At 37.2% G+C, this 16,722-nt stretch overlaps 1 protein-coding gene across 1 annotated transcript in view; it reads right to left on the bottom strand.

The window, feature by feature from the left end:
- Nucleotides 1-15,168, bottom strand: part of LOC105150855 (protein Wnt-6) — a 39,673-nt gene extending 24,505 nt beyond the window's left edge. Inside the window, exon 1 of the mRNA XM_011064203.2 lies at nucleotides 13,588-15,168. Coding sequence (XP_011062505.1) covers nucleotides 13,588-13,655 — 68 coding nt within the window. The 5' untranslated portion in view covers nucleotides 13,656-15,168. The remainder of the gene's footprint in view (nucleotides 1-13,587) is intronic.
- Between the last annotated feature and the right edge of the window lie 1,554 nt (nucleotides 15,169-16,722).

Raw genomic sequence — 16,722 nt, 5'->3', positions numbered from 1 at the left:
GAGAGTCGTGCACGAGAGTGACATCGTCATTTGGGCGAGGAGGATTCCACCTCGAGTGGCGACTATAACCGAGAATGACGACGACAAGAACGAAGATGATACGCGAGATGATACGCGGACGGGAATTCACGAGAAATCCCTCGATCGAGAGATCGTGGAATGATTTCGCGCGTGAGTGAAACAGAGAAGTAGTAAGAGATATGAACGGGGTAGAGAAAGAAAAGAGAAAAAAAAAGGAGAGCAGCATCGCTCTCGTTGGAGCAAAATATGGCGCATGTAATGTCTCGCGGGACGATCAGGTCCACTGACAGAGTACAAGCCGCAGGAACTTCGATTCGTCGATATTCCTGTTAAGGCCCTTGGTCCCGATAGAGTCTGACGGACGACAAGCGCCGAAGCTTCTTCAATCTGTTACGAGGGTTCTCCGAAGAAAACGGTATTCTGCCTTCGTAACGAAAACGCCGTTCGTATAAAACATATTGCATTATATAGGATCGAGCAGGATGTTCTCAATAAGGGGTATTTCTCGATTTATCAAATATTACTATTAATATATTCTATATCTCTATTAAAATATTATATTTTGCATTTTCCTTCCCTCGAATATCTTCCTAATTTTTTGTCGTACAATCTCAAATATTTTTCAGGTTAATTATCGATTAAAAGAAGAAGGATTGGAAGACGGGACGTTACACATATTTCCTAGTTCTCTTAGATCATGACCAACTGCGAAATCTTCCTGGAATTAACGCATGTACTATTTCTCGACTGGGACATCAATCTACACGAGAATGCAACGAAACCGCTAGGCACAAGATAATAGACGAGCGACATAGATATAGCTATATTCCGAGAAGTTGCAGTATGCGAAACTACATGAGAAGTTAAACATTGTATTAAGTGTGGGTTATTGTCGCGGTTCAAATGTCTTACATTGTGTAAATTTTATGAGAGAGAGGAAATGAATATGCCTGTCGGAAAGATAGTAAACATTTATGCGTAACTTTATACGCGGGTATTCAAATAAATTATCAGATTATCGTGTCTTATGTAAATCTCGAAAATTGTACGTATTTTATTTCTAGCAGTAATATACTTTATAGATTTCATATCGTAAATATAAGTTAAATCTCTGACTTTTAATGATGTAATATTCATATTCCAAGATTTTACTACGCAGCTATAAATTATATTACCGTAAATTTTTTATAGGCTATTACGGTAATTAATTATGAGATTCCTGTCGCAACGTGTGATTTAAAGAATTTAATAATAGTATTCGTTGAATTGAATCAAAACACACTATAAGTTAAAATAATATCCAATGCGTTTCGCTAATTCATCATGATTTATTCTATTCTCATTGCGTCTATAATTCGTATTGATAGTTTTCGTCGGAAAAACGTCACGTTCAAATAAAGGCAACTTCCCGGAGTTTATCCGACCTTTTGACTTCAAAGACCGTTTCCTAGTGGCCACGCGCATCTCACCCCGTTAGTCAAATAAACGGTAGAACCGCTGTGCGTCGATACTAAAAGACCAATCCCCGAGGCGGATAATAAAGTTATGGCGTTATTGCAAACACGCTTTTGACGAGCGCCGCTTATGCGAACATTTCGCACTCACGTCTATTAATATCGCCAGAGGCAAGTTAATGGGAATTGGAGTGGTCAGGAACTAACGTTACCATTCGTCTTCCATCTGTCGATTGCGATTTCGTAACTTTCCACTACAGACTAACATATGCCAATTTTATTCGCATCATTCGAGATGGAGAGAAGTTAGTGAAATATGAATTATTTTAAATAAATTAAATATATTAATAAAAAATATGAAACAAAAATATCAAAGATTTAAAAAAATGTTATATCCTCTAATTAGACGAGTAATAAATCAATGTAGTATGTATATATCGTATAGCTAACAATTATAAAGAACGATTTTGCTAAAGTATCTAAAAATGTATTGTAGATAAATGCAGATCTGAAAATAATTTTACTAAACCATAAAATAATTATGCAGGGAATTCAAGCATGATAAACAATATCGCAAAAAGTTTTGACATTCTAGCAATCAGTTTGAACGTTCTACATAATTATTTTGATAGTGTAAAAAAATTATTTTCTATATTCTAAATTCTTTGGAGTGAAATCTGACTCTAAAGAATGAAAATTGAGCTAATTTAAAAAAAAGTGGCTCAATTTTCATTCTTTCAATTTTTAAAAGTGAGATTTTATACTTCAGAATGAGATTCATTCTAAAAGTTTTAAATAGCTTTTAAGTATTTCTATGTAAATATAAATTTTTTAACTAAACTATTTCGATATCGATGCACATAAATATCTAATTATGAGAACTCATTACGCAGCAGTATAATGCATCGTCACGGAATAGTGATCGCATTTAGACGAGCACATCGCTAACTCATCATTTTTTAAATTAACAAAATTCAACGTACCGAAGATATGCGCAACGATCTTTAACAGTCCCGTCACTCGCTTGTGCTTCTTTTCTTGCAAGGCAGCCCTCGCAAAAAGGCATCTCGGGATCTGCTACTAGACGAAAAAACGAGGGAAGACTCGGTTTAATCGACGACAATCGAGCCAGCGGAACGTTCGAGGGGTGGAGGAGAAGAGGATCTCTCGACTAGAATCGAGAAGATCGGTCCCACCTCATGTACGCGGAGGCAAGAAAAGAACTTGAGGATGGACACGTCGTCGCGAACGAAAAGCGTGGAGAGGCCGGTTAGGGCGGTCGACTTATTTATTGCCTCATTAGACGCCCTCACTTTGCTCGAAGGCAGCTCCACGCTGTCTGCTCAGATAGACAGTGACGAGAGAGCAACGTTGCTGGCCTCTTTCGGCCGGCCGGTTTGCAGAACGAGCGACGAATGGAGAGGCAGGCGGAGAAATAAAGGATTCGCGAGAGAAAGAGAGAAACGTCTTATAGAGAAGAAGAGAGATCGCTTCAACGAGAAAGTCCGCGTAAAGAAGCAAGAGAAGAGGAATGAAAGAGAAAACGAGTTGATAGGCCCACTGGCAGATTCCTTGAATACTTTGCAGAGTTCAAATGAAAGTATATGTATGAAATAGGAAGATGCTATAAAGAAAATTGGAAATCTCGCGAACATTATTATAGCCTTCATCTATCTTATGCAGTAGTTTGAGGTAGGAGAAGAAACAGAGCTTTATTCCGACCTTTTTCACTCAATCGCAAGAGATGTTACTCATATAAGTCAGTATATTTGAAGGAAGAATTTCGACTTGAAATCATTTAAATAAGATTATAGATAAAAATCATTTTCTCCACGCAAAAAATGGAGTAAATTCTATCGCAAGCATCTTCGATAAATATATTAAAAACATATCTGAAACGAGATGCAGCAGCTGGGAGAAGGACAACAATTTATGAAAGAATTAATAGCGAGCGGAAGTAGAAAGTCACAACAACTCGGTTGCTAAATATGCGCATTCAATCTAAATCATCGTCTTGTTGCTCGACGACGTGAAGCAGACAGCGGCATCGGGCCATGTAGATGACGAAAAGGACTACGACGGAACGAAGCCACTCTATCACTGAGCTTATATATGCCAAAGTCGTTCCTGGCGCGTGCTCATTTTACATTCTCGTTTCATTCCGTTCTCTCGACTTTAACTCATTTTTATCGCGATCGTCACCTTGTCGATCAAAAAATGTCCGCTAAGAAATTCAACTTAGCGATACATATATTTTTAAGCTTAAATTTTGTGCCAAAAAAAAGTTACGACATTCTTCAAATATTTGGAAAAAAATCAATTTAAATTAAGCAAATATATCTATAAAAAGTTAATATATACATTGTATATATTTTTTGAGTCTCTTATAAGCATATGATGTTCTATAAGGATAAGATTTTTTTTTCACTTTTCTAAAAGAATTCATTAAATCTATTTAATCATTTATCTACTACCACCATAAATTTTCTTTATAAGTAATGTTCACAAATTATGCAGTCTGTCAAAAAGGTGCTATAAAGCTTGCAAGATAAAATTGTTTCTTATTTTGTTTATGCAAGTTAGCATATTTTGTCTCAATTTTCCTTATTTGCTACAAACAACGTTATATACTCTACTCTTCTTTCGCTATAATAAATTTTCCTCATAATTAAATTATATCGATTAGATCCTTGATATGAATACTATTTTATTACAGTAATATATGACATGTTAAATTTACAATAATTGTAGATGAAGAAGAGCCAAAGAAATAAGAGTTAGAACCATATAGTAGTATGGAATCGTGAATCCAACGAGGATTCACGGATGGAAAAAGGAGCAAGTTGATTCCGCCTGAGAATGTCCCGAACAAATTGATGGCAAGGGTCATCGAGACCAGGTTACATTTTTGATAGTTTTTTTTTTTTTTGGTGAACCTCAAAGAATTCGTGCTCCGTTTAAGCCTGGACGCTGGATCGAGCGTCCAAAGAAAAGAAAAAAGACCCGCGGTCTCGCCACTACATTGTGCGAATTTTTAATCAGCTTCTTCAGATTCGAGGACTCGAAATTCATACGCGAGTTTGCGCCTACCGTAATGAATTATGCGTGGTATGCGTTTGCCTTAATAAAACCGATATTGGGATTTGACCGATAAAGTTCGAGCAATCTGTGATAGTGACGAGGTCTTAAAATTCCGTACATAGCAGATGCATCCTGCACGCGCCACTAAAACAATTTCAAATTCTTCTGGCATGCCCGAGCATTCAGAGATACGCTTCCCTCCCCCTCTCACACTCTCTCTCTTTCTCTCTAACATTCCATCAAAATTAATCGTGGCCCATGACAACATTATGACAAAAATATGTCCGAGAGATATACAGAAATATTCCAGAAATATTAATTGCATCATTTGAATTGATCGAATATTAATAATAAATGTAATATTGAGAAAATATAGCGTGTCAATAATTAAATAAAATCTGCACCTTTTGTGAAATTAATTAACGATAAAAAAATTGTCCTTTAAAAAATTGTTTATTTGATCCAAAAAATATACTCTAAAGAATATACATAAACGTAGAATCGTATAGCAAAAACTTCTGAATATCTAATAATGATTTTTATTCAATTATATTAGGTGTTGGAATTAATTCGTAGCGTTTTTTAATGAAAGAATGTTATTTATTTCACATGAGCATTAAAAAATACATTAATGAAAGTACTTCCCATCACTTGTAAAACGCTACGAATTAATTCCAACACCTAATATATGTTAATTACGAAGACAATACGATAAATAAATGAATGAAAATAATGATAAATGAGAAAAGAATGACTGAGGGCTAAAATATATTGAAAAAGAGCCACGTACTCATTCACGCCCGACATAAAGTCACATTAATACCGTACTATTGGCGCAGCGAAACCATGACCAATCCGGTACTCTATAGGGGAAACGTCCGGTAAATCATTTATAGGCACGGTAGTATATGAACGACAGTAACAGAGCAGGACCAAGGGAAGCTCGGGAAGGTCAAAGCGAGGAATACAACGAGAGAGAGGGAGAAGGAGAGAGAGAGAGAGGGAGAGGAGAGAAAGAGAGGACGTCGACAGAGGAAGAGAAAGAAAAAGAAATGGTAGAAATAAACAAAAGCGATAGCGCGAAAGAAGGAGAGAAATTATTACGAGCATTGTGCGTGGCCCGCACGTGGTGCGTGTTGTTGCGTCACGCCATGCTGCATTTCGCGCAAAGAGAGGAGCCAGTGTGCAAGCACGAAGGCTGGAGGGCGAGGGGCCTTATTTCCTAACCGCGGACACCCGTCGTTAACCACCCCGTTTCTGATATCCGTGTCATTGCCGGCTCACTGCCGTTATTATGCTCACCGTATTTTGACCCAGCAATGATTGACACGCTCCGTGTCGTGACAAATCGAGCATTTCTTTAGCGTGCCGGCTTGCCAAAAAAAAAAAAAATCGAATCTGTGACATTACGAAAGGCAAACTGTAGACTGTTTTGAAACAAGTGGACTTAATAGAAATTTGTTTGCAATGCATTGATTATATTTTAATATTTAGTATCGCAATACGTCAATTATTTCCTATAAACTTTCTAACATATGCTAAGAACGTATACCATAATATTTTAATTGTATTATACTAATTATATTAAACTGATACATTTGTTGTAATACATTTGTTATGATGGTATTATCATTCTTAGGGCGAACCTGAATATATCCTGGGATATACTATATAGAGATATATGTTTAGAAAAATTATACTGAAAATTTTAGAACAGTAAATAAGCCCCAGTAAATAAGCAAAAATATCCTAAAAATATCCTAAATACAATTCCATAAGTTTATATTATATTAATATTTTAAGTCAAAATCAAAATACTACCTACTGGATAGTAATTATCAGTTCTTAATGAGAATGAGATTAAACAGCAGTGAAAAAGACACAAATTTAATTCCCGCTGCGAAAAAAATTTGCATCTGTTTCAATTAAAATCACTGGAAACGTTGCGGTATTATTAAAGAGTCGACAAAACCATAATTAGAGTACCAGATTCTCGCTATTATCACCCGCGAACGTTTTACGATTCATCTTACTGCGACGAATTTATGGTGAGTGTCACCATAAACCGACGGAAATGATCGTAATTATAGGATAACCGACGAGCGGTTTTGCTTATTACAACCACCGTTAAATGACCGCTTGGCACTCCTGGAAGCGAATCCTTTGTACAAAGACATATTCGTGACACAAGTCATTGTTCTTTTTTTTTTTAATACTAATATTAACCTCAATAAATAAAACAATTGGTAAAGATCAATTTGTTCATATTAAATAAACTGTATTATATTTATAATGTTAACAAATAACACTCTTACTGAAAAATGCAGTTCTCGTTGGAATGTCATTCTACGTGTATGCATGTATTAATTTGGCATGCATAGCGCACGTGAATACGTGCGTTATGCACCTATCGTATTTCCATCTTGCAAGTACCGGAACGCAACCGTCTCGGTCGCGAATGATTGAGTGTATTCGTGACTGGAAAAAGTTCGAGGCACTACATTTAATTCGCAGAAATCTCATAGCTGCAGCGACGAACGCATATCAAGCATATGAGAAATAAGGAGATGAAAAGAGGATGAATTATGCGTGTTTACTGTTTACGTTGACACCGAATGACTGCAACGAACCTTCTTCGAATATGATCGAGAATTTCATCATTCATACAGAAAATATTTCGCAAAAAATATCTGCGATATTTCATTCATTAATCACAATTGCATATCTATAAATGTTCAAAATATCCTTGCTCTATAAATTTCTTATTTATTACAAATAAAATATGTAAATATCATATCTAGAGATAGAAGAAGATATGCTAATCTAGAAGGGGGAATTATATATTTAATTGAATAGTTACGAATACATTAAATGAAAAATATCGTCAGTTTATGATATTTTAGATCCTTCTTGGCATGTTCTGAGAATAAAACTCGTATCTATGATTAAGACCGCTTTAGCGCCAGCGTCACTGCTCGCGTATCGACACGATCAACCGCATATATCATGTAATTATAGTAATCAAGAATTATTACGCGCTATCTGAACTAATAATACTCGTATTAGAAACACGTCGTAAAGTATGCCTTTCCGCAAGATGCGCCGTAAATTATTATAGACAGTATATAAGAATATGTAATTAAATTTGTTTTAATTTAATCTAATTTAACAGTTCCAACACTATTAATTTCCATCTACGTTCGCGAATCTACATTGGCAAATGATAAATCACTAGTTGCGAGCTACCGAACTATTATCAGAATGTTAAGAAATGATTTTACATTCTTCATATTATTTATATATATAATGAGAGCAAAAAGTATTCATACAAGGAAGTTTGTTATAAAAATAAGTCTAATTTGTAGAAAATAAACATTAATTAGCAATTTTATACAATGAATACATTTTGTTCTAACATTTTGTTCAAACAAACGAGCTTCGCATATATTTCTGATTTTAAAAGCTATTTTTCTCGTCTGTACAAATACTTTTTGACCATTCAAACAATATAATTTTTAATTTTCGCTTATTTTTCAGACGATGTATTTTGTATAATTATCTATATTTTGTATAAAAATACACATCTTTTTGGTATATATAATTTTAACAAACATACAATCTATTTTATTGTTTATAAATAAATTGTTAATTATCTAACAAGAAATGATCAATTAAACATCGAATCGACGTCAAATTGATGTTGAAATCATCATATTTATATCGATTCGACATCAATTCGATGACTCATTTCTCGCTGGATAATATTTACTTTTTAAAAATTAAATTTTTTTTATATTTTCTCTATACGAATACTTTTTGCACTCACTGTACATACATCCACATATGTGTGCGTAAATTATATATAAATATATGTATATTAATAAAATAAAAATATTTACAAAACACTGGCCTACTCAATTTTTTTATATTAAATACATTTATTAGAAACTCTAATGTTAAATACGTAAAAATCAATTTATTTCGTATTTGCACTTTAAAAATCTGAAAGTTGAAGTCTTTCTAAAAGTTTAAACGAAGTTCAAAAGTATTACTAAATATCAGTAATTTAAAGTATATATACACATATATCAGTTCCTTTAACTAATGCTAGTCGCTTCTTGCCGCTCGTCATCGTCGATATACAAGCTTATCTAATTGCATACACACTGGATTTTTTTAAAAATAAATAAATCCACCTGCCGTTTGCAATCTACAGCTCGTAAGTTTGCCGATCGCCGATGCATACACGATCTAAGCGCATGCGTGCTCACGCACGCGGTGAGCGCGGTCTTATATGATTATGAATATACAGCAGGTGAGAGAGAACGAGAGAGAATGGTCCAGGTGGGAGCGTGGGGGAGCGGATCGAGTTGTCCAACCAGCGGGATGGTAGCCGCGGACTGCCCACTTCGGCCCATTGGCCGGGTTCGCGAGCCCGCTATCGTATTATCGCCGAGACTTGCCGTTACGATACATCGGCGACCGACCGATCTATCGCGCGCGTTCTCGAACCTGTCTGCGTACCACGCACCTGCGATCGATCGCGCGCGACTATCCGCCGCTCGATCGCGTCGCTCGCGGAGACGAAGCGACGGCCACGGCGTGGAGCAGCGCGTGAAGGCGCGTGTGCAGCCGAGCGGGTGCTTATTAATGCGAAACGCGTAACGCCTACCTCGTATGAAAATCGGAATGGTCCGTGGCGTAATTGGTAATTATGGTAATCCTCTAAGGTAATTTCATGGAAAGTCCGTAAAAATTTAACGGAACTCGTGCAGAGATCGTAGATTAACGGCGAGGAAAAATCGTGAAACTATAATAAACTGCGCAATCATCGGCTAGATAAGCGATGTACCTGAAATACTATAATATATTAATCTGAAAATATAGAGAGTTAAAAAAAACAGCCGTAGGCAAAGACATTCCATTAAAAATTATGTTTCGTTGCGCTCAATTGGTGTAACAATTAGCCTTTTCATGCCAAACGCTAGTTTTTTTCTTTATAAATATATTACAAAAGATCAATCGGCTTACATCTTGAAATTAAAAAAACTTATAGTATACCAATCTTATAGATCTCGTCTACACAGTTTTAATATTTACGGAATAATTATTATATGCACATTGGCACAGAACCCGCACTCTTCCCTTTTCAGAATAAAACGACACATGTATGCGCAACAGTTAAAGGACACGCATCTTTCGGTATTTACGTTTGACAATTGAAGAGGAAAGCGTTATCGTAACTTACAATAAATTTCATCTTAAGTGATACCACAGAAACTGAAGAGTACTATCTGATAATTTTGCGATCCACCGTATTGTTCTTTCACATTGTAACGAAAATCGAGGGTATATCGCGTTCAGTACTTCGAAGAAGTGCACGAATCGTCCAGGGACATACGATTGCTGGGTAGGAACGTGGAATCAACTCCGTATATATCCTGAGAGGGAAGAAACGCAGGCAACGGTTACCGGAGGACGACGAGGGCGACGGAAGACGAAGAGGACGAGGGAGCTCCTGCCGACTTACAAATTATACGCTCTCAACGAGATTTACGGGTGACGCTTTGAGCGAGACCATTGTCCATCCTCGCTCACTTCTTTACCTCTTTACTCCTCCACTTGGTCGTCTTTGTCCCTTCGTGAATCGCCCATCCTCTTTCGGTTCCTCCGCAAGTCCCTTCGTTCCCAGAGGACCGCGTGAGAAGGACGAAAGGACGCGGTAACGCGCGAGTAGAAGGGAACGAGAGGAAGATAGAGCAGTATTCGTCGCGAAAAAACCGAGGAATGCCGATCGACGAAAGGGAATCCGGTTCCAATCGGATAATCGGAGCTCTGGGTCCTCGCGGGCCCTACGAGGATTCGCGAGAAGGACGTAATGCGCGACTCGATGACGAACGGTCGTACGAGCGACTGATTTATGATACCCGCAATATTTTTGGAGCAAGGATAACATTCATACATTCCGTAGGAATAAGGATTGCAGAAATGACATTTCGTCGATTCTGTAGAAATATTTATAGATTTCATCATTTAATTTAAAGAATTTAAGTCAATGTGGTTAGTACGCTAATAAATTCATATCAAAGCAATGCGTATTAATTGATACTCTGAAATAACAAAGAATTTATTGCACCCTCGCAGTACTCATTATCGAAATAAACATATAATATACAATAGGTGTTATTTTTGATAATGTCGAAATGTCATGACAAAGAAATAAATCTTCCAACTTGTAGATATAATCTTGCAAACCAGTGCATAATATTGCTCTAATAGATTTATAAGATTTACAGATTGAATTTTGTGGCAGTGGTATGCGCCGCGATAACTACTGAAGTGGATAAAACGGTGCGACACGTGTCTTCATACGCGATAGTAGCCGCAGATTAACTCGCAGATGATGAACGAAGCACGCAGAAAGAAAGAGCGAAGAGTTTCCAGTCTGACCGTTAAGTACCTGTTATCGAAACACAAACCGTCATCCTCCTAATATATTTATCAAACACGCCGTGAACGACGGCTGCGACAGGTAAGCGAGCCAGAAAGCAACAAGGTGCGGACTCACAGTATCGTCAGGATACAGAAATCCTTAAATCGGAAACAAATATTTAACCAGTCTCAAGAGGGACTTTATCCTCATTCCTGCGAAAAAGCTTTCTTCGTCCCGTTATAAATGTATACTCACAAAAGTATTTCATTCTTAATTATAAAAAAAATTTATCTAATCAGTAATATATATGTATAATATGATTAATTTAATAATCGCTTAATAATCTTAACCCTTCGATATTACTCTTGTTTTCTCACGTATCAGACTGAGTATTGTAAAAAATATCGCGTAAAAATAAATGTATTATAATAAATTTGTTTCAATCAAAACACCAGATATCAAGGAATATAACAGTAACAAATAACATATATCGTTAATAAATAGGTTATAGCAAAATAAAAAAAAAATCTCGGATATTACATTAAGATTGGCACCAAAGTTAATTATGTAATTAATTTTATAATTAGTAATTAATTTTATAATGGGTATTTCAGTATATAATTTAATTAATTTCATCTTGTTGATATATGTATAAAGTTCACACTATGCTAGATAGATACGATATAGTCCGTCTCCGGATGCTGTAATTCCGAGTGACACGGGCACGATAACGTTCTATCACCATGCAAACATTTACATAACAAAGTGAAGTACACAGCAAAATGTCATGCTTCCGAGTAATTTATTATTACTCGTCGAGATAATTAGGATTCAACCGCAGCTACTGAATGTTGTCGTGATTTCGTGTTACAATAATTATTACGTTCGATATTTTAGTATTTCCTCTATTTAGTATTCCTCTATTCAGTATTTCTTCTATCAACCGACGTTATCAGCGTAATTTAAAAATAAATTAGAATAGATTATAGCTTAATAAGTGGCAAAAATAAATTTTCTTGCAATGGAAAATTTCTGGTTGAAAATAGATTCTTTCTTATCATATCAATCAAAATTTCTAGTCGTAGAGATAATCAGATGTTCAATTATATAACCGAAATGCTGATTGATATAATCAGAATCTACTGGTTCGTTCATTTTCCAGAAATTTTTCTTAATGTAAAGCCAGAAATAAAGATATATTTAAAGAAGCGTTTTGTATCGTCAATAATGAGCGATTTACGTAGCACAAAATGAAGTCATAAATCTCAAGACGGAGCTTGCTTATAAGAGCACGGATAACTACCAAAGGAGGATTTATAGCGCCATTACTCATCTTACGTGCGTGTAACGCGCGACGTAATTGATAACCCAGATGACGCACCTCGAAACTGGAGCAGTCGTTAGTTCTTCACGTTCACCAAGTATTGGCGTTAAAATGCAACCAAAGCGACAATTTTGTATCCATAAGCGTAATATCATAGCAGCACTTGTGTCATAATTAGATACAAGTATACAATCGAGAATATAGCAATCAATATTAGCGTCAAGTACAAGAACGATAATTTGTCAAGAAGAGTCATCAGAATACAGAAGCTTAGTTGAGTAAAGAAGAAAAAATTGTAGTGAATAAATCTATGATGCTAATGAAATCACAAAAACAGCTCGTGTGTGTTCATTGAAATAAGTAAGATTTAAATTATGCAAAAAATATTTGTTCTATATTTTCTTATTTAAACATGAGGAGCACTACTATGTCTTTTTAACTCTCATTTTTATAACCATCATGTGTACCGGCGCCAAGGACGTGACAAGTTCGTCTCTCTTTATCTCATTTTTGGGAAACTTTGACGAGGGAAGCGAAAACGCGTTTGTTATTCCTATCGCAGACAACCGTCACTGCTGGTTAAGATAATCATTAAGATAATTACGTTAAAAATACTAGAGGAGAAATGTTTCGAATTCATAAGTTCTAGAGGATTTCACAAAAGTCTATGAACCGGATGTGGTAAAATTCTTATTCGTGTGTGTGTGTGTGTGTGTCTGTGTGTGTGTGTCTTATATGTGTGCATAATGTGTGTCTGTGTAACATATTACTTGTATTTAAATATGATTTCTCGAAAGAGAATATTAATCGAAAGATTACTTATAATATATTATTTATAATAGATACCTTCAATTAGACAAGTACAATACACACTCTCTCTCTCTCTCTCTCTCGCACATATAAAAATTTATACTTATTCGCAATTTATACTTATTTATTTATTTATTTATTTACTATTATGGCAATAATTATTTTGTTAAACAAAAGAGTAATTAAAAAGATAGTGAGTAAATAAAAATCTTGAACTAAAAGACGAAGAAAACAACTTAAATCAACATGTTACTGCTTACATGTTAATGCCTTACGTCTCTATTATGATTGGCTTATTCATTTACTACCTTACGTTTTTTTTGTGCCATAGTCTTAATTCTATCCACTGTAGATTTCGCTATTATTAACTTCATATAAACCCAATGTAAACAATCTTGTTAAAATTTAACAATGCATTTTCATAGCAAAACAAGGAAAGATCACAGGGAAAAATTGTCACTCACCAGAAAGAGCCGGTGATGGGGGTGACGAGGAGGAGGCAGATCGCCACGAGAACGGGGCGCATCTCCATCCCCTTCGCATCTGATAACACCCTTGAATCGATCACCGATTACGTTTCCTTTGTCCGCTCTGCGCACTGACGATCGATGAAATAGTCGATTGCGACGGTGTTCGTGTGAGCGCACCGGTGCGGTGTCCGGCTGCAAAGGCGAGTCAACCGCGAACCGCCGCGAGTTCACCAGTACGTATTCTTCAGTTCCGAATGCACCTCGTGGCCAAAGATTGGCACGCAAACTGTACGCACTGTCCCCTCTACCGCGCAACTCCCTTATCGTGTGGTCCAGTAAAACTCGACATTACAACGTAGATCATCGCACACAAAAACCGCTGATTCTTTTTGAAACTCTTATTGATTCAGATCATTTCTGATTGCATGGAATATATTTCTTCAGGATCGATACAGAAGCGTTGAAAAACATTGATGATCATTGCTTGATGAACATTGATCTGTACTTGCAAAATTGTTCGTCCTTAATCGTTCATCGAAGAATTATTCTTGACGTTGCGTTTTTCGACACGTTTTGCAAAGCGAAGATGCCGAGATTACGTAGCCATGACGATCGCGGTGAACACTTGATCTTCATGATCGTATCGCACTGAAAATGCTTGAGGGCGATCGGAGATACCCTTCGTTGGAAGAGACATGTCTTTAAGACCGTGAAAAAGGAGCTCGCGATTCAAGAAAGACCCGGAAGAAGAGCACTGACTTCCGGTCCCTTGGACCACTTGCTCCCCTCTTTTTCCCCCTCCCCAGCCACCCTCTATCCTTCTCATGCACCCGCTGGCTCCCTCTTCCTTCTCCTCTTTGTCTGTCAAAGTACCTGATGTTTCTCTTCTTTCTCCTCTCTTTCTTTACTTCCGTCTATTCTTTTTCTTCCTCTTTCCCAAAAGTGTCAATTATTTATAAGGTACAGATGAAGCGTAGTAAAGTCCTCTTTTCTTGATACGTGAGCAAAAACGCATCGCGTTCCTGCCAGAACTACGTCACCACAATCTTTGAGTGTTGCCTTATCCCCACCAATAGAGTTCTGAGGAGTAGAGAAGAGCTGCCCCCACCAATATATTCCGTTTTCTTCTTCCTCTTCTTCTTCTTCCTCTTCTTCACCAGCACCAGCACCACCACCACAACAACCATCACCATCGCCGTCGTCGCGAGACCATCGCCACCGACGCCCGCGACGGGTGCATCTTCGACTTTGCCGTCGCGAAAAACGTCGATCTTCGTGAAAGGGACCGTCCCCCACGAAGATATTGAAGACTCTTCAAGTAGATTGACGGATCAATCAGAAAAAGTAGATTCGCGAATTTCGTGTAACACGTGCAGAATTATAAGAGAATGGGAAACCAGCAGAAGGATAAAAATAATAGAGACAAGAGGGGGAGGGGGGGGGAAGAGGGTGGAAAACCTGTGAGAAAGTCTGGCGTAAGTGGAAAAATCTCCAGATGGTAGGGGAGACAGCGAGGTTCAGCCGTCTGCGATCGCTGGCGAGGCTCCTGGCCGGAGCGAACCGTACGAGACTGTTGCGGACTAGGCAGGTGAGCGCCGCTCGGCGGCAACGAAACGCAACCGAACCCCTCTTTTCCTCTTTTAACTCGCCTACGGAACCCGTCGACACGAGGAGGCCCGGTCGTCGGATCCTCTCTGCTCTCGCGCCGCGCTGCCTAGGATCCCACGGAGGGAGGCGCGACCACGTCTCGACTCGAACGCGCGATGTCAAGGTGATAGACGCGATGCTGCGCGATGAATAATAGCGGTCAGAAATCATTAACAGGTCGCAATGAGATAGTACGGCCTTTAGGACTTTAAAAAATGATGCAGCGTATGCTGCGCGTATAACAAATTTTTATATGGCATGATAAAATATATCGAATCTAGAGATTGAAACTTCTAGAAAAAGCGCTTTATATTATGAATTTTGATGAAGTGAAATAAGAATCATTAAAATCACAATTCTGAAATTGTATTGAAATGTACTAAAATACCTCGATCTGAGGACGATTCAACAATGAGCTGAAACATGTAATATAATTTTTTATATTATTTTTGTACTTTTAATACATTGATCTAAAACCCATTCTGTAATTGCGTAAACATAGTTATAAGAATTGACCAATTTCATCACGTCGAATTTGGAAAGAATATTCGATTGTGCTTAATCAATTTTTACTACAACCACATACAACTACGCTTACGCTCTTGTAAAATAAGTATTATATATCAGTTTCCATGCTCGACTCTTTGTTTTCCTCTATTAGCTATTTTAATTGTTGAGAGTCCTTATTATTTCTTATTAAAATATCTCATTGATATAGTCTAAATATTGACGATTACATTTTTAGAAATGTCTATAGTAACCTACATGCTTCATTCAAGGGACGTCCTGGGAACATCCTTGGAACGTAAAAAGTCCTTCGAATGTCTGTAGGATACATTCTTTAGAAATGTGTGTTGTATAGAAATATTTTACACAAAAAAACTTTATTTTATAATAAAATTGCACTAATAAACTAAAAATTCCTAGGCTAATCGTTTTATAGCGTAACAAAATTCAAGCGAGAAATTGCTACGTACTATGATTTTACTATCTCAAAAATAAAGGACTTCATTGAAAGATTATCCGGAGATCGACTTAATACTTAAATATATCTCTTATACTTCCACTACCCTATCCTCTCATTTCTATAATAAGAAGTTTGTTGCGCTCTGTCAAGTGAATTTTACCCAACGTATCACTATCCCATCTCCTTCTCATCGGTCTTCGCCAATAGTAGCGCGACAAAGAAAACTCTTTTACCGGATGATGAATTTTCAGGTTGAGAAGCGCCACAAGAAAAGCAGGTATCGGTGATGATCCTGACATTTTCCGTGTCGCCGTTCACCTTCACGAGATACACGGGAGCGGCTCGTGTGTGCGACTCGACGCGAGAGATCCGATCTCCCCTCGTGGCCCTACCAATACGAATACGAAGCAAGTAAGGACTAATAACGGGGCCCCAGTAAGTCCCATTCTGATGCTTTGTGAAGGCGAGCTCTCCGCTCGGTAGCAGTCTCATGCCTCGTCTCCCTTCGTCCCGCC

This window comes from Acromyrmex echinatior, chromosome 2, assembly GCF_024713525.1.
Source record: "Acromyrmex echinatior isolate Ae372 chromosome 2, ASM2471352v2, whole genome shotgun sequence".
NCBI classification, from domain to species: Eukaryota; Metazoa; Arthropoda; class Insecta; order Hymenoptera; family Formicidae; genus Acromyrmex; species Acromyrmex echinatior.
This window is presented reverse-complemented; position numbering and strand designations above follow the sequence as displayed.